This window comes from Hemitrygon akajei, chromosome 3 (assembly GCF_048418815.1).
Source record: "Hemitrygon akajei chromosome 3, sHemAka1.3, whole genome shotgun sequence".
NCBI lineage: Eukaryota > Metazoa > Chordata > Chondrichthyes > Myliobatiformes > Dasyatidae > Hemitrygon > Hemitrygon akajei.
Window position 1 is genome coordinate 44,969,434 of NC_133126.1, and position 24,041 is coordinate 44,993,474.

At 40.9% G+C, this 24,041-nt stretch overlaps 1 protein-coding gene across 1 annotated transcript in view; it reads left to right on the forward strand.

Moving 5' to 3' along the window:
- The window catches only part of trmt61a (tRNA methyltransferase 61A), a 57,252-nt gene that overhangs the window by 13,906 nt on the left and 19,305 nt on the right, over positions 1-24,041 (forward strand). Inside the window, exon 2 of the mRNA XM_073039742.1 lies at positions 1,153-1,514. Coding sequence (XP_072895843.1) covers positions 1,184-1,514 — 331 coding nt within the window. The 5' untranslated portion in view covers positions 1,153-1,183. The remainder of the gene's footprint in view (positions 1-1,152; positions 1,515-24,041) is intronic.

The window sequence follows — 24,041 nt, forward strand, 5'->3', positions numbered from 1 at the left end:
TGAGATTGCATTCAATATTCTGATATTTTATTTCATGATCTGTTTTTGTTCTTTAATGCCCTAGACACTGCAGACGGTGTCCTTGCTACTAATATTGAACGATATGTGTTCTAATGGGCACAATGCATTTGATCAGTCACGAGTACTAGGGAATGGTGATAAACTGGTGGCATGTTGACCATTGTATGGAGAGGAATATAAAAACTCAGCACACCATTTGGGATAGATCTAAAAAGGAATCTAAAAAAAAATTTGGATCTTGAAACCATTATTCTAAACAAAATACAGAGAGGTGGTTCAGCAAAGATTACGACTTGGAATGCTTTTGAAAATGCCAGCGAATTCAAGCAATTTTCTTTGTGTGTGTTTTTAATAGCAGGATTAGACTGCAAAAGGCTGAAGTGTTTTCAGTTTACTCCCATAATAAACAGTGAAGATTACCACAGTAGACTGTATGGAAGAACAGTCTGTCTATAGTTTTTGGATTTCACAATAATGATTGCTTAATCATTAAGTTGAATAAAGTTGTTTAAGATTTTCTCCTTTATAATTCTGAGTACAAATAGCCTTGCTGTTAGTCACTTTGGAAATTCTTGGAAAACAGTCATCTAATTTTTCCGCCTAGTTCTTTCTGTATATTTTTAAATCAAGGGTTAAATGTTGATCAGAGCACTGGCAGAACCCCCAACCCATCTTAGCATGACCAGTGGCACAGCTTCCCTTTACCCCCGAGTGAGAGGAAAAATGCAAAACAAATCAAAAATAATAACAATGAACACAAGAAAATCTGCAAGTGCTGGAAATCAAAGCAACACACACAAAATGCTGGAGGAATTCAGCAGGTCAGGCAGCATATAGTAAACAGTGAACGTTTCAGGCCAATACCCTAATCAGGACTCAAAAATCATCAGTTGCTCATTCCTTAAGCATGTATTTTATTCTCATATAATGTAAAACAATTACCTACAAAGCTTGGAAAAAGTGAACTGTGTTTCATACACAACCCGTTCTACAGGATCCATTCAGATGTTTTGATATAAGTTTGTGTTATGTTGGAGCAGTAAGGAACATTGAAAAGTTTAGTTATGTTTAATTTGATTTTTTTTAAAAAACGTTAACTATGTTATTTTTTACGTTATTGTTCTTCTCTAGGTTGTCAAGGTTCTAGCATTCCATTTGAAAAATGAGTTTTGTGGAGTACAAAGACATCATTCAGAATGGTGACACTGCCATTGTCTTCCTGGGTCATGACTCTATGTTTGCGATTAAAGTTCAGCAAGGTGGTGCAACACAGACTAAATATGGCGCCATCAAGCATTCAGCAGACCTGATTGGAAAGAGATATGGCTCTAGGATTACATGCAGCAAAGGTGGATGGGTGTATATACTTCATCCAACACCGGAACTCTGGACAGTGACTCTTCCACACCGGACCCAGATCCTTTATTCCACTGATATCTCAATGATCATTATGATGCTCGAGTTGAAGCCAGGATCAATTGTCTGTGAATCGGGTAAGCTACACAAATAACATGGAACCTAAGCTCTCAGACTTCAGCTTGTCCTCCATCTGTTCTTGTACATAACAAATGTGTTCACTAATATAGTTTTGCAGAAAAGAATTGAACCCTTGACTTAATGATGTTTTTTTCCCTCTGGTAGATGAAGATTCCCTCTAGTCTGTTCAGCAGCTGTGTTTAATTTTTTTAAGGATGGCAGTTTTCAAAATTGTTAAGGAAGCTTTATTCTTCTGATCTTCTCAATGTGGTACATTTATTCTGAAATTCTAAGCTTCTTGCATGACACGTGTGTAGTTATATCCTGCAATCTATACGTCTGGCTCAAATATTACAGCTCATTTCTTTGTTTAAAGGTGGATATTTAAATTTTTTTGGTGCTAATGAAAGAAAAAGATGGGTTCCTTCTCCATCTTTTCCTCGGTTGCTTCAGTGGTGCTCTGGTCACCCTCCAAAGGCACTTTATCATGTGAAAGGCTTGAAATATTTCCACAAGCTGTAGTGCTAAATTATTGCAAGTGTTTTCTTGGGCCTTGTGAAATCAGTGAAATATATTTTATTAGGATATTCAGTATGCTTTGTAATCTCATGTTTTGACATTTAATGAAGGCTAATATGTGAGGTGCATTTAACTGTACTGATTTGCTGACTGCTACTTCAGAAACATTAAATGATTTTCATTGAGGACAAGTAAGTACTTCTTAAAGATAGGATTTTAATATCAGATTGAGTAGTTGAACTAGAAGTATGTTATAAATATAGCCTGATGCGGGGAAAGCTTTGAAATGGATAAGGGAGAATACCAACGTTACAAATTTATGTTTGTGGTTAGGCAAAGATACTTGGTGCCAAAATTAAAGGAACTTTGAAAGAAATGTTTGCAATCTTCGAGCATGAGTTTGAGTATCATTGAAGGTGTGGACCAAGTTGTGTGCTTGTTATTTATTTAATAAACTGTGTGTGATAAAGTGACTAAGACAATCGAGTTTGGAACAAGAAAACTAAATGTTAAGTGTAAAACAGTCAGGATAGGAGAATAGCAGCACCTAATGGAAAAAATGAAACTCATTGTGCTTAAGTGTATACTTGGAATACACTCTGCAGCAGTGCGTAGATTTTTATAGTTGAATTGGTTGCAAGGTCATCGGTAATTAATTTATTGTAAAATATGCTGAGATATAATGGGAAAAAAACTTTGTGCATGCCCCATTCATACAGATTACTTTGAAACAGGAGTATGTTAAGGTAGCACAAAGAGAAGGGCAAAAAGTCATAATTTGATTTGAGACTCTTAGACCATAGCCTCAATATCTTTCAATTCCATGAAAGAGAGAAATTAGTACTTCATTTTGGTAGATGTGTTCTTGATGCTGAGATACATCCTAGGATGCATTGGGACATAGCATCAGTGATGTAGCCTGGGGTCATGGGGTGTTTGCGGTCAGACATTCTCGCCTAGAATACTTAGCCAGGGCTCATCAGGCCCTGGCATGTGTCCCAACAGCATTGGTCCACGGGTCACACCTCTTGATCCAGAGCCATCTGGAGGCCCACTCAAAGCCTCTGAGAAGGTCCTGATGGCTTTTTTCTTTGCAGCCCCTGTAATGCCAATGAGAGAGTAGGTTCTGCCAGGAAAACGTCTACGCTCCAACTCTACAGGCTCACATCATACACCCCACCCGTCTCTGGCACTGCTGTACCTACTCCTGGTATTTGGCTTTCTTGCGTTCAAATTCCTCTTCAGTCCAATCTTCCCAAGAAACTGTCAGTTGTACCATGACCACCTGCATCGAGGTTTCTGACAGAATGACCATGTAAGGCCACAGGGATGATGATGCGATGAAGTCGGGGAACTTTAATAGCTTGCCAAGATCAACTTTCTGTTGCAGTCAGATGCCTTGGCGAGCAGGCCTGCTGGTTGTCTGGGCTGAGGCTGTGCTTGGTCTTGTATACAGCTTTGACAAAGGCTACAGGCAGTCTCGGTTGGTGGAGGTGCATACTCAGTAATAGGGTCAAAGGTTATGTGGAGAAGGCAGGATAAGGGAGTTGAAAAGGAAAATAAATTGACGATGATCAAATGGCAGACCAGCCTTGATGGGCTGAATGGCCTAATTCTGCTCCTAGGTCTTACTGTCGTATTATGTTCTGCCCATTTTATGGAGAAGAAAAAAACAAAGACAATAATATTCAACATTATTTAAGTACAACTCGGAGAACAGCTTGCATTATGTGCAGTTAAGTGTGAAAATTTGATGGTGCTCTGCCTGGTTTACTGCTGCTCCAGTAGACGTATAGAACGCATATATTGCCTCCTGGTTTCTCCATTTGATTATTTTTTCTCTAGGATATATTTTTATTAAATATACACTTGTATAGTCCAAGATGTTGTGTTGTCCGTTCAGTATACCAAGTATATGTTTACATTTGCCTACATTATGGACATTCTTTTGACGTGGCATCAAACTTATATTCCCAAGCAACATTCATCATGATTAACTTGACGGGTTTTTACAGTTCTGTTCTGCATTTTCCAGTGGTGGGAGAACCTAACCCTGACCTTTTCCCCTGAAGAATCATTGTGGCAGCTTCAGTGTCTTGATGAGTGCATTCCTGCACATTGGAATGTTTGATGTGGCTTTTTGCTGTAACCAGTTCCTTGCACTGGAAGCAGGGCAGGTTTCAGACAGGCTAAAGTATGTCTTCCAGCAGCTGTCAATGTTGTCTTATTTTGCATCTCTGGGAATGGCCAGCAGAGCAGCCCAGTGTTTCAAAGTCCAAAGTAAATATACTATCGAAGTACATATACGTGACCATAAACAACCCTGAGATTCATTTTTTTGTGGGCATTCTCAGTGAATCCATAGTAGAATCAATGAAAGACCACACCAGTATGCAAAAGAAACAAGCTGTGAAAATCCAAGTAGAAAGAAATAACAAAAATAAATAAATGAGCAATAAGTATTGAGAACATGAGATGAAGCATCCTTGAAAATGAGTCGATAGGTTGTGGGAACATTTCAATGATGGGGCAAGCGAAGTTATCTCCTTTGATTCAAGAGCCTGATGGCTGAGGGGTAACAACTTTTCCTGAACCTTGTTGTGTTAGTCCTAAGGCTTCTGTACCTTCTTCCTGATGGCAGCAGCGAGAAGAGGGGATGTCTTGGGTGGTGGGAGTCCCTGATGATGGATTCTGTTTTCCTGTAACAACATTTCATGTAGATGTGCTTAATGGTGGGGAGCGCTTTACTTGTGACGGACTGGGCCATATTCACTACTTTTTTCTGTAGGATTTTCTTTTCAAAGGCATTGATATTTCCATACCAGGCTGTGATGCAGCCAGTCAATATGCTCCTCATTATACACATCTAGAAGTTTGCCAGAGTGTTAGATGACATGCCGAATCTTGGCAAACTCCTAAGGAAGTAGAGGCGCTGCCATGCTTTCTTCATAATTGAACTTGCATGCTGGGCCAAAGAGTGGACCTCCAAAATAATAATACTGAGGAATTTAGAAGTTGCTGAACCTCTCCACCTCTGATCCTCCAATGAGGACTCCTCCAGTTTCCTCCTCCTGAAGTCAATAATCAACTCCTTGGTCTTGCTGACATTGAATAAGAAGGCACCACTCAGCCAGGTTTTCAATCTCCCTTATTCATTACCGCATTTGATTTAGCCTACGACATTGGTGTCATCAGCAAATTTGATTATGGTATTGAAGCTGTGTTTAGCCACACAGTCATAAGTGTAAAGTGAGTAGAGCAGGGGGCTAAGCACACAGCCTTGTGGTGAACCTGTGCTTGTGGAGGTTGTGGAGGAGATGTTGTTGCCAATCGGAACTGACTGTGGTCTGCAAGTGAGGAAATCAAGGATCCAGTTGTACGAAGAGGTATTGAGGCCAAGGTCTTGAAGCTTATTGATTAGTTTTGAGGGGATGATGGTATTGAATGCTGAGTTGTAATTGATAAAGAGCGTCCTGATGTATGCACCTTTGCTGCCCGTGGATAGCATCAACTGTGGACCTGTTGCTGCAGTAGGTAAACTAGAGTGGATTTAAGTCGCTTCTCAGCCAGGAGTTGATATGTTTCATCTCAAAACACTTCATCACTGTGCTACTGGATGACTGTCGTTGAGGCAGGTCACCACGTTCTCCTTGGGCGCACCAGTATTGAAGCCTGCTAGAAACAGGCAGGTAACTCAGACTGCCAAAGTGAGAGGTTAACAATCTCAGTGAACACTCTAGCCAGTTGATTAGCACAGGTTTTCAGTACTGGCCAGGTATTTCGTCTGGGCCAGATGCTTTTGGTGGGTTCACCGTTCTGAAGGCATGTTGACCTCAGAGACTGACATTACAGGATCATCGGGGCTGTGAGAGGTCGTGAAGCCCCGTTGTCACCTGTGCCACTTGATTTAACTTTATAAGAGGTGATAGTATTCAAGCCCTGCCACAACTGTCAGGTGGAGTCTGGAATTACCGCTTTGCCTGTGAGATGGCTTTCAGACAGACAGACAGACATACTTTATTGGGTAATTGGGTTTCATTACAGTCGCAACAACCAAGAATAGTGTAGAAATATAGCAATATATAACCATAAATAATTAAATAATAGCAAGGAAATTATTCCAAGTGGAAATAAGTCCAGGACCAGCCTATTGGCTCAGGGTGCCTGACACTCCGAGGGAGGAGTTGTAAAGTTTGATGGCCACAGGCAGGAATGACTTCCTATGACGCTCAGTGTTACATCTCGGTGGAATGAGTCTCTGGCTGAATGTACTCCTGTGCCTAACCAGTACATTATGGAGTGGATGGGAGACATTGTCTAAGACGGCATGCAACTTGGACAGCGTCCTCTTTTCAGACACCACCGTCAGAGAGTCCAGTTCCACCCCCACAACATCACTGGCCTTACGAATGAGTTTGTTGATTCTGTTGGTGTCTGCTACCCTCAGTCTGCTGCCCCAGCACACAACAGCAAACATGATAGCACTGGCCACCACAGACTCATAGAACATCCTCAGCATCGTCCGGCAGATGTTAAAGTCTCCTCAGAAAGTAGAGACGGCTCTGACCCTTCTTGTAGACAGCCTCAGTGTTCTTTGACCAGCCCAGTTTATTGTCAATTCGTATCCACAGGTATTTGTAACCCTCCACCATGTCCACACTGACCCCTTGGATGGAAACAGGGGTCACCGGTGCCTTAGCCCTCCTCAGGTCCACCACCAGCTCCTTAGTCCTTAGATTGTAACTGGATGCTCAGGATGACAAAGATCACGGCATCCCTTTCCGAGTGTAAAAGGAGACAGTTGAAGGCCTTCTCACTTCAGTTAGCTTGAGGGCAGTAGGCAATGGCACTGAGACTAGCTTTGCATAAAGGGTCTGCTGGGAGGAGCTCATCTCACCATTAATTAACTCAGGGGTTGGTGCTCGTTTAAATGTTTTGGTGATCGAGCATCTGGGCAGGGAATCATCCAAAGACTCCACTTACTCATCGAACACACTGTGCAGACTGTATGATTGATATGTCAAGTGCTCTGTTTGCACAACTTGTTTTCCTCCAAGGGTCAGATAGTACAGTATGGTGCAACAGAATGAAGTGCTCTGTGGGAACAGTGCCAGGCCCATTCTTTGCCACAATGGGTCATCTGGAATATCAACATTTAATGATCTTTGTACAAAATGGAAGATGGATCAAATGAATGCTGCAGGACAAGGGAAGGGAATACGAACTCCACTTGCACCATGTACGTTAGCATAAGTTCAAATTCAATTATCATTCAACCAAATATGGTGATCCATGAATACAGCCAAATGGAACATCATTCTTCCTGGGTCAAGGTGCAAAACACAGTACTAATAGTCATACACAGCACAAGGCAGATATAGCACACATAAGGTAACAAGTAAATGGACATTCACACAAAAATATATAGAACCCAAGTCCCTGAGTGACATGTCCTGTAAATTGATGGCACTTGGGTGTTATCAGCAAGTACAAGCAATTCTCAGCAGCCTGCAGAAGAACGTATGCCCGCAATCCAGCTTGCTTTCCACCGAGCGAACACTGGAGGGCAGCACTGCTGGAAGAGCCAACTGTCAACCCAGGATAGACGCTGTGCTACACCGCCTTCCGTGTCTACTCTCCTGGACTGTCAACAGGTAAGAACCGAAATCATGCAGCCATCCCACCCACTGTCTATCTCACTAATATACAAGGGAAACAGACTTGAAGCATTTTATCTTACCAATATCCAACAGGGTTTTGCAGTCGCAAGAGGGATGTCAGGACAAACATTTGCTGTTAGACTGCACACCATGCACCAACTCTGATGCCTTTCCGTGGCGGGCAGTAATAAGGTACGCACCAAGTCCAGCTTCTCCACCAACGAGCAGCTCACTGATGGGTAGACCTGCAGTTACTTGAAGTTCTTAATCTCTAGCATTGTCTTGAGATCCTAAAAAAAAGATGTTTAAAATAGACGAAAACACCTTTGGTTGGCCCCCGCGAAGCCGCTGCATCCGAACGCACCACCATCCTACCAGAAGAGAGCCGCACCTTTTATCTAATAGTCAGTTTCTTTTCTGCAATGCCATTTTCAGTTTTTCGTGAATGCCCTGGAGTGCAGCTCAGCTCCATAAAGCATTTTCCGAGCACTCTCAGGTAATCTGAACCCTCCTCATGGATTCTGTCAAACTGATTTTCCAACAGAACTAGCCTGATCCAGCCCCAAATAACCAAAAACAACTCAACCAGTAAGCCATTGCTGCAAGGAGTTCTACTTCACTCAAGAGAATGCATAGACCAAGTTAACATCCAGAGTCAGCAGCTGGTCTGCTGCTGATGTACAGGATGAACAACTTTACAGAAGTTCTACAAAGCTTCTTTGAGAAGCACTCTCAGAGTCCGTAGGAAAAAGAAACATACAGAGGTTTTATCGTGCACCAAGGAGAACACTCTTAATTAAGAGGCTTTGAGGTTTGCTGGCTCGTCGAGATCCTCTTTGACCTCTATTCCTGATGCAGGAGCAGAGTCTGCATATTTTTAGGAGTTGACATATTTACTCTTGACGTTCTGAACATTCTTGAGCATATAAAAAAAAGCCTACTGTTTGATTTGCTTTCCACCAGTGTGCTAGGGAATAAATAGAGGTTTTATGGTTCTACTACTTAATCCCTTTTCGATGTTTTTGGGAGCTTCTATTTCTCCATATCAACCTTCTGATCTTTCTTTAGGAGGCATTGACCTCAGACAAATATGATATCTTGAAATGTGACCCACCTGGTTAGCTTGGACACAAACAGGAAGCCATTTGGGACCAGATTGATCTTGATCAATTATAGTTATTCCATCTGCAGGGTTGCCGAAGGCATTACACAGCTCAGTATTGTTTACAATTTCAGTCAAAAGTGTGGAGGTGGCCTCCTGTTTACTGTTGACTCTGCTCAATCAACTAGTCTCATCACTGTTGAGGCCCTCCGTCGCTCGGGGTCAACCTTAGATATTGCATCCTAACTGTACATGATATGCAAGCACAGGCAGTATGATATGGAGAGCAAGCTGCTACCCATGCAGCAGGCTCCCCTCTTCAACAACTGATGAACCCAAAGGAAATACAGTGTCGCAGAAGTTGCCAGTCAGTGTTGAACTCAATGTAGGACTGCCTTAGGGACTCTAGTTCTGGATTCTTCCTCAGAGTTTACTGCCGAAGCCTTCCCCATGGGTGTTTATAGCCACAAGGCAGCAGAAGTTTGAGGCCAGAGTTTTCCTTCTCCAAGATGAGCTGCCATCCACGGCTGATGATCCCCATCTGCCAGAAGCAACAGCTTTTTAGGCACCAGTAATCAGTCTTTGCCCCTTCTCTTTTCAGTAGAAACAGTTTCATCAGGCTTAGTAGCTAAGCTACACCTGAAAGCCAGGAGCTAGACTTGGTTGTCAGAGATTATTTTAGACCCATGTTATTATGAGCGTTTAATAGGTCGTGGGGGGCTTATCCACACTACTTTCCCTGGCTACCTTAAGGAACTAGTTTCATCACTGAAACACAAAATCCAGCCAGGAACTTGCAAGTGGCAGTTGGTGTACTGGAAGACAGCCAGGCATTTGTCCTCTGGGATGTAACTTGTGCATTGAACTGGACTGGATCGACTTTTGTATGTCACGTCTCCTACCAGCCATATCTTTGACTTTTGTTGATGGTGAAGTTGTCTCTCTGCAGCCAATACCCAAGCTACAGGACAGCAGTCACCATCTGACCACTAGGTTGCCTGTGGGCCCATCACTGCAATTGCTGCCAAAAGTTACTTAGTAGGGCAGGTCCTGTTCCTGATGAAACAGCAGGTTGGTCTTTATGTTGGTGAGGTATTCCAAGGATGCTTTTCACATTGTGTATGTTAAATAATACAATTTTTAAAAGCGTTGTTTTATTTTATTTTAAAATTCAAAATTGCATCACCATAGTCAGCTATTCTGTCCCAGAATGTCCACTGTTTCTGTAAACACCAGGCTGAGGCACTGGTCTTGATCTCTCCCAAAGACTGAGTTGAACATTGAACCTGGTGGGGTGACTGAGGGAAGACCATTGTGTTTCTCCCTCACTGTGTCACCACTTCTGGTTCTGGGCTTCTAGATGGATGCTCCTGGATTCATATTTGCTCTTGAATTTCTGGAGCTGAGCTGTGTTGGGCAATGTGCTGTTTCTGGTATCCAGAAGTTTGGGTTGGGTTGGCTGATAAACTGCTCCCAGCCTCCTCTAGTTAAGGTGAAATGGACTTTGCTTCTCACACAGGTTCTTGACTGGGAGTTCTTTTCTGTCTCCTTTTCATCCCTTTTGTTTAGTGCTGCCTCATCATTCAAAGAGGTGCAGCTGCTGATGTCTGCCTGGGACATTTGTTGCTTTTTTTTTGCCACCGAGCTCTCAAGGACCACTTGACAAATTGTTGAAGTGAAATGGGAAACAAAAGATTGCTGGAAAAGCAGTCTCCTGCTTGCCTTTGCCGATCATTCATTGATGGTGGTGGGGGAAGGGTCTCACAACTGAGGTTTAGCAGCTTGCTTTGACTGCATTTTTTCTCTTTCTTTCAGTAGCCTCGTTCTCAGCTGGAGGAGGCAAGTTGTATTCTCTTGGGGAGAGCTTGTTGTCAGCTCTCTTCTGTGTATCTGAAGAAACATTTGAGGTATCCCTGTGGGAGTGGCTTCCTTTTCCATGTTCATTGTTCCCCTTGCAGTCTTTTGCTTGATAGTTTCAAGGCTGGATTTACTGTAAAAGGTGTCATGAGCCCAGGTTTGCTGTAAATATGATGCATTCTGGGATGTCCTGCATTGACTAAGTTGATGATGCTTCTCCCCAATAGCACATCTGGAGGGTGGAAAAATAGTGGCTCCTTTTCCATCTACTTTAAATGTTATCTCAGCCTGACAATTGTTTTCTCGCTGTCTGACGAGATAGTCAGTGTTGACAGTGTTTCTAACTCCCTCGATATACCCAGAGCTAGAATGTGGGCCTTGCACTGTGCACTGTTGGGAGAATGTACAAAAATGAACAGTGCTCCATTTTTTCTTCTTTTTTCTCCTTTTTTTTAGAAGGCCCGGAGCAAATTTAAACAGGGTTACCATAGGTAGCATTGAATTATTTAGAAATTCTGCAGATAGGAGGTTCCTGTGGCTTTGAATCCACTGAATATTTTCCTGAGGGATGACATGGCCCTTCTTGATATCCCTTCTGTCACAATGGTTTAACTTTCACGTTGATTTGCTGGCATGACTGACAAAAGAGCAAGTACTATTGCTGGCTACGCTTTCAAATATTTTGAACTCTGGGGTTTTGCATTGCAATGTAAACCTGACTTGCAGGAAACAAAATTGGGCTTTTTATTTTGCGAATCCCATTTAAGGAAATTATTTTTTTAATTTGTGGAGAGTTTTAATTGTGGGCAGATGATCTCTGGTAGAGAAAATTAATCTCATTTGATCAAGTCGATCTCATTTCTTCAGCATTTTATTAGTGTTGAAAATTTCCAGAGAAGAAATTTTGTCACACAAATGGTCTTTTTTATAATGTCTCTCTTCTCCCTTTGTCACTCAACATCGCTATAAGATCTTTCCTCCATCTATACATTGTTTTGGCAACTATGTTCATTGAATTTATTCTAATTGACTCTTCCTTGTTAAGTTTTTTTTTGGGGTACAAGCATCGAAAAAGGCAGGAGGATAAATAATGTCTATTTTATCAAAAATAAATACAAGAATGTGCTCCATAAATATTTCTTGTTCCTCCAAAGTAATAAAGAAAAAATCTGCTTTCATTGATATTGTTCAATCAGAAGCAAAATATAGTCATTATAAAGACACACTAGTATTAATTTTATAATCTATTCACTTCACTTTTAAAAGTAATACAGTCCTGATGCATCTTTCCTGTGGTGTCCTGATTAGAATTCTGCGTTGAATTGTAAGCAAAGGATAAAAGGTACAAAAAAATGTGCGTTGAAGCACACCTCGTGGAATTATATTGATCCTGATCTACGATGACATGAAGTTGATTAAATCGCTAAAATCTGTATGTGCCACCAGATCACTACCTACTTCCTCAGAAGCCTTGAGCTTCACAGAGCCAATGCACAAAGGTTAAAATTTCTCATAAGCAGGTTAGCTTTTTAAAAAAACTGATGCAGCATTAGTCGAGTCCTTGACTGCTGCGCAGTTACTGCAGGAGGGAAGTCATGTGACTCCTCTGATCTGATGAGCAATGTGGTGTAATGCAATGACTTTCATAGAGCAATTGTATTTGCTTTATTGAAAGCTGACAACCGGTGGCAATGGATATCCTTAATAACTATGTTTTATATCTACTGCCATCCCATTTTATTCAGTTTTTTTGTGATTTCTCAAGCCTATGAAAGATTAAGGCAGTCATTGTTCAATAATACATCAGGAAATGTAGTCCTCTGGTTTAAAGGATCATTAGCCAACTCATCTTTATGTTGTTATTATATCAGCCACTGAAAATTCTTGCGTTTAAAACAACTATTTGCAAAGTGGACCACATTAATATTCCTATTTAAAAGGTTGAGGTAAACCTATCTCATTACAGTAGAGATTTTGTGTTGCACTTTTGAAAGTAAATATGAAAGCACGATAGTGACTTTGTGACAGTGCTGAGGTAAAATATTGTTCTGTTCAGTGAGTATGGAATGTTTTGGTCATTTTTAACATCCTTTCAATGATACAATGTAATTAGGCTTCTTTGGTTGCAATATCATATCAGAAATCTTGGTATAATCTATTTTGTATAATGTGTATTATTTTATGCTATAATGTGTATCTAATCTAGGACATACTGAATTATAATGCTGAAAGCCTCTATCTTGATAAATACTATTTAGTTTCATGAAATATGAACTTAGAAAGTTAAATTGTACCTTGCAGTCTTCAGATATACTGCAACTTCTACCCATTATCTGAAATCCCAAAATCTGAAAACCTCCAAAATCTGAATTTTTTTTGGATTGCTGACATGACTTAGCAATTGGATAATTCTGCAAGGCACAAGGAAGGTTCCCAGGCGATGTGTAGGTCTCTGCACACCACAGACAGTTCTGAGAAGTGACCTCCACGTGTGTAATGAACAGAACTTAATGAAACATAGAAAAACACTGAATAAAGTGAAAAATGAAGATCTCTATCATGTATTGAAAGAGTGGATACATCAGCATCAGAGCGAGTGTGTGCTGCTTAAAGTATGCTGATCATGAAACAAGCAAAGATCTATCACAACAAATTGAAAATTGAAAGTAATTGTGAATATTCACAGAAATTAAAGAAAAGGCATGGCATTAAAATTTTAAAGGCTTGTGGTGATAGAGACTGCTGATCACGAGGTAGCAAAGAAATTCATTGAGTTTGCCAAGGTCGTTGCTGATGAAAATTTAATACACTGAATGGCTGCATCAGTACTGTACATGTGTGATGAACAAGTTTAAGAAAAAGACTACTTAACAGCAGCCAAGGCTGTGGGAGCTATTAAAAAATATATATAAAACTACTTTCAGGGTATATGTACATGCTGTATATGTAATGTAAATGGATTTCGTATTTAGACTTGGGTCTCATCCCCAGCCATCTTAATTATATAGCTGAAAATATTCCAAAATTGAAAAACTATCTGAAATCTGAAACGCTTCTGGCTGCAAGCATCTTGGATAAGGGTTGCTCAACATGTATTAATACAGTTGAACAAATTTGTAGAAGTACTTTTCTCACATAATATCATTTGCAAGGTGGTGCATAATGGATCTCATTTGCTATCAAGCAGTTAGTGCCTCGCAGTTCCAGAGTCCCATGTTCAATCCTGTCATGGGATCTGTCTTGTGTGGAATTGGTGCATTCTTCCTGAGGTCAAATAGTTTTCTGCTAGGTGTTAAAAGTAATTTAACCCTTTAGCATATTAAATTCCAAACTAATCCAAAGGGAACTGATAGGCAAGCCAGATAATTTTAGGGAAAGGGGAAGGAAGCCAATGAGATTGTTCTGTTGGGAATCATAAACACAGGAGATCCTGCTGATGCTGGAAATCCAGAACATCACACATAAATTATTGATTACCTGACTGGCAGACCACAGTACGTGCGCTTGCAACACTGTGTGTCAGACAGAGTGGTCAGCAGCACTGGGGCCTCCACAGGGGACTGTTCTGTCTCCCTTTCTCTTCACCATCTACACCTCAGACTTCAGCTACAACACAGAGTCTTGCCATCTTCAGAAGTTTTCTGATGACTCTGCCATAGTTGGATGCATCAGCAAGGGAGATGAGGCGGAGTACAGGGCAATGGTGGGAAACTTTGTCACATGGTGCGAGCAGAATCATCTGCAGCATAATGTGAAAAAGGCTAAGGAGCTGGTGGTGGACCTGAGGAGGGCTAAGGCACCGGTGACCCCTGTTTCTATCCAAGGGATCAGTGTGGACATGGTGGAGGATTACAGATACCTGGGGATACAAATGGACAATAAACTGGACTGGTCAAAGAACACTGAGGCTGTCTACAAGAAGGGTCAGAGCCATCTCTATTTCCTGAGGAGTCTGAGGTCCTTTAACATCTGCCGGACGATGCTGAGGATGTTCTACGAGGCTGTGGTGGCCAGTGCTATCACGTTTGCTGTTGTGTGCTGGGGCAGCAGGCTGAGGGTAGCAGACACCAACAGAATCAACAAACTCATTCATAAGGCCAGTGATGTTGTGGGGGTGGAACTGGACTCTCTGCCGGTGGTGTCTGAAAAGAGGATGCTGTCCAAGTTGCATGCCATCTTGGACAATGTCTCCCATCCACTCCATAATGTACTGGTTAGGCACAGGAGTACATTCAGCCAGAGACTCATTCCATCGAGATGCAACACTGAGTGTCATAGGAAGTCATTCCTGCCTGTGGCCATCAAACTTTACAACTCCTCCCTCGGAGTGTCAGACACCCTGAGCCAATAGGCTGGTCCTGGACTTATTTCCACTTGGCACGATTAACTTATTTAATTATTTATGGTTTTATATTGCTATATTTCTACACTATTCTTGGTTGGTGTGGCTGTAACAAAACCCAATTTCCCTCGGGATCAATAAAGTATGTCTGTCTGTCTGATAAAATGCTGGAGGGACTCAGCAGGTCAGGCACTACCAATGGCAATAAATAAATAGTTGATGTTTTGGGTCCAAACCCTTCTTCAGACTGGGAAGAAGGAGGATTCTGGTGACTTCCTCCTTGCCCCTTGCACTGAATATTATGAATGTTGAAGTTGCATTCCCAAACAGGTGTCTCTTTCCAAGACACTCTGTATAAGGGGAAAAGCCACCTGCATGATGCTTTGTGCCTGGGGTGTCCTGGCGATTTCCCCCCCCCCCCCAGGTCCTCCTCGAATTGGGCTGTCGGCTAAAGGACGTGAGTGCAGTCTATCAATGCAGGCACTTTGGGGAAGTATGCAATGAAGCCAACTGCCCATGTCTGCTCTGCATTCTCCTGGGCTGAAGGAAAAACTGATGAGGTATCTCCTTCACTGTAGGTTTTGTGATGACTTGAGGCTTTCAATGACATACTGAATGCTCCTTCTCACACGCCAGGAACTCCCAAGAATGAAAGGGAACATTGCCTTTTTGTTTGAAGGAGGCTTTGAGAGCATCCTGAAATTGTTTCCTCTGTCACATTGATTGAGCTTGGAGTAACATGTCTTGTTTTATAAGTCTGGATTTGTGCAATGTGGCCTTTGCCAACTGAGGCTAATTGGGAGAGGATTCATACACTGATTTCCTACCAGTGAATTTGGAGCATATTTTGGATGGTAACTTTTTTCAAATGCCTTGATATACCTGTGGTTGTTGAAGACTCTGAGCCATATAAAGGGGGAGGAATATCAGCTTTTTGATCGATGGTTTGTGCCAAGTTTGAGTTCTTCATCTTCAGGGTTTTCTGCTCAGTAGAAATTAGTATATAACCATATAACAATTACAGCACGGAAACAGGCCATCTTGGCCCTTCTAGTCTGTGCTGAATACTTACTCTCACCTAGTCCCACCTACCTGCACTCAGCCCATAACCCTCCATTCTTTTCCTGTCCATATACCTATCCAATTTTTTTTAATGGCAAAATCGAACCTGCCTCTACCACTTCTACTGGAAGCTCGTTCCACACAGCTACCACTCTCTTGAGTAAAGAAGTTCCTCCTTGTGTTACCCCTAAACTTTTGCCCCTTAACCCTCAACTCATGTCCTCTTGTTTGAATCTCCCCTACTCTCAATGGAAAAAGCCTATCCATGTCAACTCTATCTATCCCCCTCATAATTTTAAATACTTCTATCAAGTCCCCCTTCAACCTTCTACACTCCAAAGAGTAAAGGCCTAACTTGTTCAACCTTTCTCTGTAACTTAGGTGCTGAAACCCAGGTAACTTTCTAGTAAATCTCCTCTGTACTCTCTCTATTTTGTTGACATCTTTCCTATAATTCGGTGACCAGAACTGTACACAATTCTCACCAATGCCTTGTACAATTTTAACATTACATCCGAACTCCTATACTCAATGCTCTGATTTATAAAGGCCAGCATACCAAAAGCTTTCTTTACCACCCTATCCACATGAGATTCCACCTTCAGGGAACTATGCACCATTATTCCTAGATCACTCTGTTCTACTGCATTCCTCAATGCCCTACCATTTACCATGTATGTCCTATTTTGATTAGTCCTACCAAAATGTAGCACCTCGTACTTATCAGCATTAAACTCCATCTGTCATCTTCCAGCCCACTCTTCTAACAGGCCTATATCTCTCTGCAAGCTTTGAAAACTTACTTCATTATCCACAACATCACCTATCTAGTATAAAGGCATAGCTAGATACTTGTGCTCTTCTGCTTCTATTCTGGCCTCCTACCTTCAGCTATTGGCTGCCAACAACATGTCTGTGCATTGGCAGGGTATATGTGGTAGGAATTTCACCGGGGACAGGGCAAGGTCTGTAGATGTGCATGAAAATAGGAACGTGATCTTCCTAATAACTGAACACATGTCTGTGTTGTGCAGAAATTACAGCATTGGTCTGAAACGGTCCTGAGGGTGGGAAGCAGAAAGTGTCAGTAACCCAAAGTTTGTGGGCAAAGCAGTTAACATGCTTGAAGTCATTGGATGCCACAGTTGTCCTGCAGAACAAAGAATGCAGCAAAAATAATGACCCTCTAAGTAGCACCAGTTAAAGGGAAATTCAGCAATGTTCAAAGTAAAAAATTTCCAATCAGAGTACATAGATGTCACCACATACAACCCTGAGATTCTTTTTCCTGCGGGCATACTCAGTAAATCTATAAAACAGTAACTGTAAACGGCATTAATGAAAGATCAAGAGCATAGAAGACAACAAACAGTGCAAATACAATTATAAATAAATTGCAATAAATAACAAGAGCATGAAATAACAAGATAATGAGTCCTTAAATTGAGATCGTTGGTTGTGGGAACATCTCAATAGATGAGTGTAGTTATCGACTTTTGTTCAAGAGCCTGATGGTTGAGGGGTAGTAACTGTTCTTGAAACTGGTGGTGCAAGTCCTGAGGCTCTTGTACTTTCAACCTGAAGGCAATACCAAGAAAGAGCGTGGCCTGGGTGAATGCTGTTTTCCTACAACAGCATTTCACATATAGTAGGCCCTCCTTATCCGCGGATTCCGCATGCATGGATTCAACCAACCACGTATCGGGAAAACCCGGAAGTTCTTTCTCCAGCACTCGTTGCTTGAGCATGTACAGACTATTTTTTTCTTGTCATTTTCCCTAAACAATACAGTATAACAACTATTTACATAGCATTTACATTGTATTAGGTATTATAAGTAATCTAGAAATGACTTAAAAGTGCAGGCAGTCCCCGGCTTATGAATGAGTTCTGTTTCTGAGTCTGTCTTTAAGTTGGATTTGAAGTCGGAACAGGTACATCTGGTGTTATTTAGCGTCAGTTAGTCAAACGTTTTTCTTAGTATATAGTACATATTTTACCTTTCTATGCATATAAAACACTTAAGAAACATACGTATTTCAATAATTAAATCACTGCGTTGCTTAGTAATAATTATAGCTTTCATCGGGGCAGGGCCTTTCACATGCTCCATTAAAATTGTTCTGATCGTTGACCGACTGTAGCCTAACACTTTTCCAATGACTGATGGCGTTTTACCTCTTTCCGATCGGTTTATTAATTCCACCTTATTTTCAATCATGATCATGATTATTTTCGTGAACAGAAACACTGTGGATTCAGAGCTGCACCGCCAGGTCCTAATGTCCACCACACGGAGCATGTTAAATAAAGTCCGGGGTTCCGCTGGGTCCTAAAGACCTCCACACTGGGACAGGTTAAATAAGGGACTTGAGCATCCGCGCTTTTTGGTACCCGCGGGGGTCCTGGAACCAATCCCTCGTGGATAAGGAGGGCCGACTGTACAGGTTCCATGAAGAGCATTCTGACAGGCTGCATCGCTGTCTGGTATGGAGGGGCTACTACACAGGACTGAAAGAAGCTGCAGAAGGTTGTAAATCTAGTCAGCTCCATCTTGAGCACTAGCCTACAAAGTACCCAGGACATCTTTAGGGAGTGGTGTCTCAAAAAGGCAGTGTCCATTATTAAGGACCTCTAGCACCCAGGGCATGCCCTTTTCTCACTGTTACCATCAGGTAGGAGATACAGAAGCCTGAAGCCACACACTCAGCATTTCAGGAACAGCTTCTTCCCCTCTGCCATCCGATTCCTGAATGGTCTTTGAAGCTTTTGACCATACCTCACTTTTTAAATATACAGTATTTCTGTATCTGTTGTCCTCTGGTTTCCCTTTCCTGAAGGCTACAGTCAGTTCCTTGGTCTTGCTGACATTGAGTGAGTGGTTTTTGATATTACAGCACTCAGCCAAATTTTCAACTTCCCTTTGGTATGCTGATTCATCACCAGCTTTGATACGGCCCACAACAGTAGTTGGTAGCTGATTGGATGGTTGGTATATGAATTAATTAAAACTGTTTCATAAGCTGGTTGGTAAATGAATTAATAAGAAGTGTTGTTTTCCAGAACAGGTTGCAGACAAATTTTGTACTATTGTAATGTCATTAAAAGGTGTTTTTAATCACATCAATATATCTTAAAGAAAAACAAAACTCCTTCCAAAGATGTGTGTGAATTTCTAATAAGCAGAAAATAACCAAGCAATGTGTGGATAGTTGTTTTGTTCTGAGTTAACTTCATGTTTGAACTGCACATTTTGGAGTTGAGCAAATGAATTTCTGCTCTTCACATCATGGGCTTGTGAACATGGATTTTTTTTGCAAACTGACCAATTTTGTGCAGCATGCTTCCTGTGCCAGGGATTGGAAATGGGCTTCTCTTGGAACTTCAGGATATGGCTCTGATTCAGCTGTGTGTGTATATTAAGACTTTATATAAATATATACTTTATAAAATATGTGGAGTATTTAAATTAAATCCTATGTACGTAATGAGCAATCCATCAACAAATAAGTTAGTGTAAAAGGGTTGCTCTTTTCTCTCTTTAATGCCAATTGACATCCTGGCACATTTTTCTTCTGTAATTTGGAAGATTACAGGTGAACCCAATATTCCTTACATTTTTATCTTGCTCTCAGTTCCTTCCATTTGGAATTTCCAAATGCAAATCATCAGAAATCAGTGATCTGTTTACCTCCAGTTTGGGTGTTGTCTTTTGTATTATTTCTGTTTTATCAGCCTTCAGTGATAAACATTTCTGGTGATTCTATAATTGCAATATATGCTTAGCCTCTGAAAGTTCAGACAAACAAGTGTAGTTCTGCTTGTCCTTTTATTTATTGTCTCGTATCCACTTTGAAGAAACAAAGGCAAGAAAATAAGGAACTTAATTTCCTTTACCTTTAATAATTTATTTTACACTTCTTCAAATTTCTTTTAGCTTTCCTCAAATTTCTGCCTTTATTAATCTCAGCCTTTGCATTTATTCTGCTGGCATATGCTAGGACTGATTTTTTTAAATTTACTAATTCTGTTGATACTCAGTGCTTCTGTCTGTTTTTCATCTTGTTAACTTTTCTATCTTCTTTTTCTCCTGACCTCAGTGTAACTTTATCTTCCAATTGTCCATTCCTCTTAACATTCCATTACTGAAGTTAATAATGTTATGGCCATTACTCAGGAATGGTGATGGAAATGTAATGATGCCATTCCAGATCTAGCAAAATAAAGTGGTTTGTAATTGTATATGTTTTAAAATTTGCTTTTTGTCCTCCTGTCATAGTTTAAATTCAGGGCAGCTTACAAATGTATCTTGTTTTCTGTGGTGTGGACTGCTCAGTTGCTAAAAGTGGTGCTCAGTAGCTGCTGTTCATCGTCCTGGTCCTGAGACAGTGCTGTTCTATCGCAGTACTATTGGGACAGTGCTGACTGTTTCCCTGTAGGCAAAGTTCCACCATGTATTAATAAACAACTGTGGTTGCATAATCATTTTATTAAAGATAAGCATCAGCTTATTGTCTGTCTTCTTGTACCTCCTGCAATTTGTTTGTGACATGGTAAATCAAGTCCTTGCCATCACCTGGTGAATGATGAACAAAGCCTGTTCTCTGAAGCCAATACTACATATTTAAATTTTTGCAGTAATTGCATGGGAGGACAATGGTTACCTTTACTTATACGATTCAGGATTTTGAGCACTCCATTTTTCTGCATTTATGGGAGGTATTGTACCTTCATTTAATTCTCAGTCATTAGATGGTGGTGATGGGTACCAGCTTAAACCTCAGCTCCAACAGCTTGTGCTTGAATTTTGATTCTCAGTGCAGGCTCTTCACAGATCCAACCTGATGCTCTGGGCAAGTGCAGAATGGTCATGCAGCAACTGGCCAGAGGGAGTATGGGGAATTAAGTGCTGAATCAAAACTGTTAATTCAAAGATCATATTTTTCAAATTCATGTTATTTTTAATCAGATCTAATTATTTTGTTTCATACTTTTTTCAACATCCTTGAAGTTTGCATTAAAAATTGTGTTCGTATTCAAAGTTTAAGATTGTTTAATATCACTTCCAGTACATTAGGGTAAAGGAAAATGAAATAATTGTTACTCCACATCTGATGCAACACCAGAATCACAGTGAGATAGAGAACACAGTAATAATAAAAACACAATAAATATAAATACGTAAGATAGCTTATATCCATTGATTGTATGTCCATAAAGTGACGTGAGGTACAGGAGCATCTTGTTGAGGTTATTTGCCTGGCACCAGGCCTCAAGCTCTTCCACCTCCTCTCTGTAGGCAGTCTCATCATTGTTGGTGATGAGCCCTAACCACTGTCATGACAATGTGATTGCTCAGCTGCTTGGCTGTGCATTCGTGTGTGAGCAGGGTGTACAGCAATGGGCTCAGCACACAGCCCAGGGGGCAACTGTGTTGAGGATGATGAGGAGGGAGGATCAGCTGTGCATCCTGACTATCTGAGGTCTGATGGTTAGGAAGACCTGCACCCAGTTTATTTAGACTGAGGAGTAGGAGTTTCTTCAACAAGGTCAGTGGGACATTTTGAATGCAAATATATAGAGTTGTGATTTCCTGATGTACTTGTAGTATGGTTTTCAGGGATACGAGTAGAATCTGTTGCGGCATTAGCACGTTAGGAATGATTGTAGTTTCTTAGGATTAGTTTATTTTCAGTACGTATAAAAATACCATGAAATACCTGTTGACCAATTTCCAGTAGCTAGTTGAATTGTGGGCTTTCTTCTATTACTAAAAACTGAACTATTTTCTGGTTTAATTAAATCTAAGTACTGCAAATGGAGGGAGGCATCCATTTTTGAATAGCATCAGAAAACAAAAGTACAAGAGGCTGTCTTGTCCTGTTCCAAACTGTATCACCAACCCAGTGAAGTATTCTGTTGGCAAGTCAGTGTGTTGTGCCAGCCCAATAAGATGCTTTTAAGTCCGTGATTTCCAAGCTCACTCTTTGCTGGGACATCTATCACCAATACCTTTGCCCTGCTTTCTGTCCGTAACACTAATGTTATCACCGCAATTAACAGTTAATCCACTTTTCCTTGAAACCACAGGATGATAGATCTTGCTGCTACGTATTCGTCACAGTTGCCTTGCAGATTCATCCTGATCAGCATAATAAAACCCTAAGGGAAAGGAAAGATATTTTCTCACAGCAAAAAAAACACGCTGGAAGAGATTGGGATCATGGCTTAGTGAGGAGCTGACTTGAATCTGGTGCACGTTTTCTTGTAAACCAATGAGCAGTTCTGTTATTAGTGCACCTTTTTAATGTTATTAGATTGCGTATAACATTAAAATCTGACAATATTATTAACAAACGAGATTTAATTAGGAAAATATTTAAAACCATTTTAATAGTTCCATCAAGTTATTTAAAATCTAAAAATGCAGTGTTCTCAGTTAAGCATGATTATGCTTCTTGGTATTGGGTCTTGTTCTGAATAAGTACCTAAATGGGGGGGGGGAGGGGAAGGGACAAAGTTGAATTCTTTATTTCATTTGTACAGAGTCCAAGGCTTGAAAAGTAAACCTATGGAATCTCCACCTGCAATTTAACAGAATCAGTTTGCAGGTATTGTTTTTGTTTCATGATGTTTGATATCAGGATTAGATTAAAAAAGACTTGTGATTAAGGTTGACTGATTATGCAAACATATGCAGGCAGACATGATGTCAAGCGGTTTTTTTGGCATTATCATGTGATTCCACTGGAGATGTGTTCAAATGGTGCTTGCAGATGGTGCTTTCAGAAGCAGCTGACTTATAAAGTCAACAAGCAGCCTCTTTTGGAATAGGATGAGTTTTCGCAATGTTTGAAAAATATTTTAAGGATTAATGTATTTCTGAAGTTTAGTTTGAGTCTTAAATGTTGAATTTGGTGAACTACAGTCTTATCCGCGAATTCCGCATCCGCGAACTCAACCAACCGCGAATCGCGAAAACCCAGAAGTGCTCTTCCAGCTCTTGTTGTTTGAGCATGTACAGTCTTTTTTTCTTGTCATTATTCCCTAAACAATGCAGTATAACAACCATTTTACATAGCACTTACATTGTATTAGGTGTTATAAGTAATCTAGAGATGATTTAAAGTATATGGGAGGATGTGCGTGGGTTATCGTGGATCGGGATCGAAAAAAATCGTAAGTTCTCTTAGTAAGTCGGAACAGGTACATCTGGTATTACTTAGTGTCAGTTAGTCAAACATTTGCAATCGTATATAGTATATATTTTACCTTTCTATGCATATAAAACGATTAAGAACGTATATTTTAGCACTGGGCTTGGGAAGTTCCCGAGTTCGATCTAGTGACAGATAGCTCCCGAGTGCGCTCTCCACCAGGTTGCCAGGTTGATGTGGAGGATCAAAAACCCAAAACCCAAAAATTAAACTACTGCGTTGCTTAGTAATAATTGTAGCTTTCATCGGGGCAGGGCCTTTCTCACTTTATCCTTTAAAAATTGTTCCGATCGTTGACCGACGTAGCCTAACGCTTTTCCAATGACCGATGGCGTTTCACCTCTTTCCGATCGCTTTATTATTTCCACTTTATTTTCAATCGTTATCATGATTACGTTCATGAACAGAAACACTCCGATCTCTGCCGCTGGGTCCTAATGTCCACGGCACTGAGACAGGTTGAATAAGGGACTTGAGCATCCGCGAATTTTGGTATCCACAGGGGGTCCCGTAACCAATCCCTTGCGGATAAGGAGGGCCGACTGTACTTCATGATGTGCTATGACTGGTCAGAGTTCATTTGCCAGGTCCTGACTCAGTCCTGTTATGTCAGTACCAGGATGGAAATAAAATGCTTTCTTCAAATTAGAACATACATAATTGTGCAAGGAATAAATTTGGACTGACATTGTAAGCAATTATTTTTATTCAAGAATTTGCAGATATTCATTTTCCTGAAGTGCCTCCCCTCCTCCCACCTCCCCCCTCCAATTCAACGCATGGAT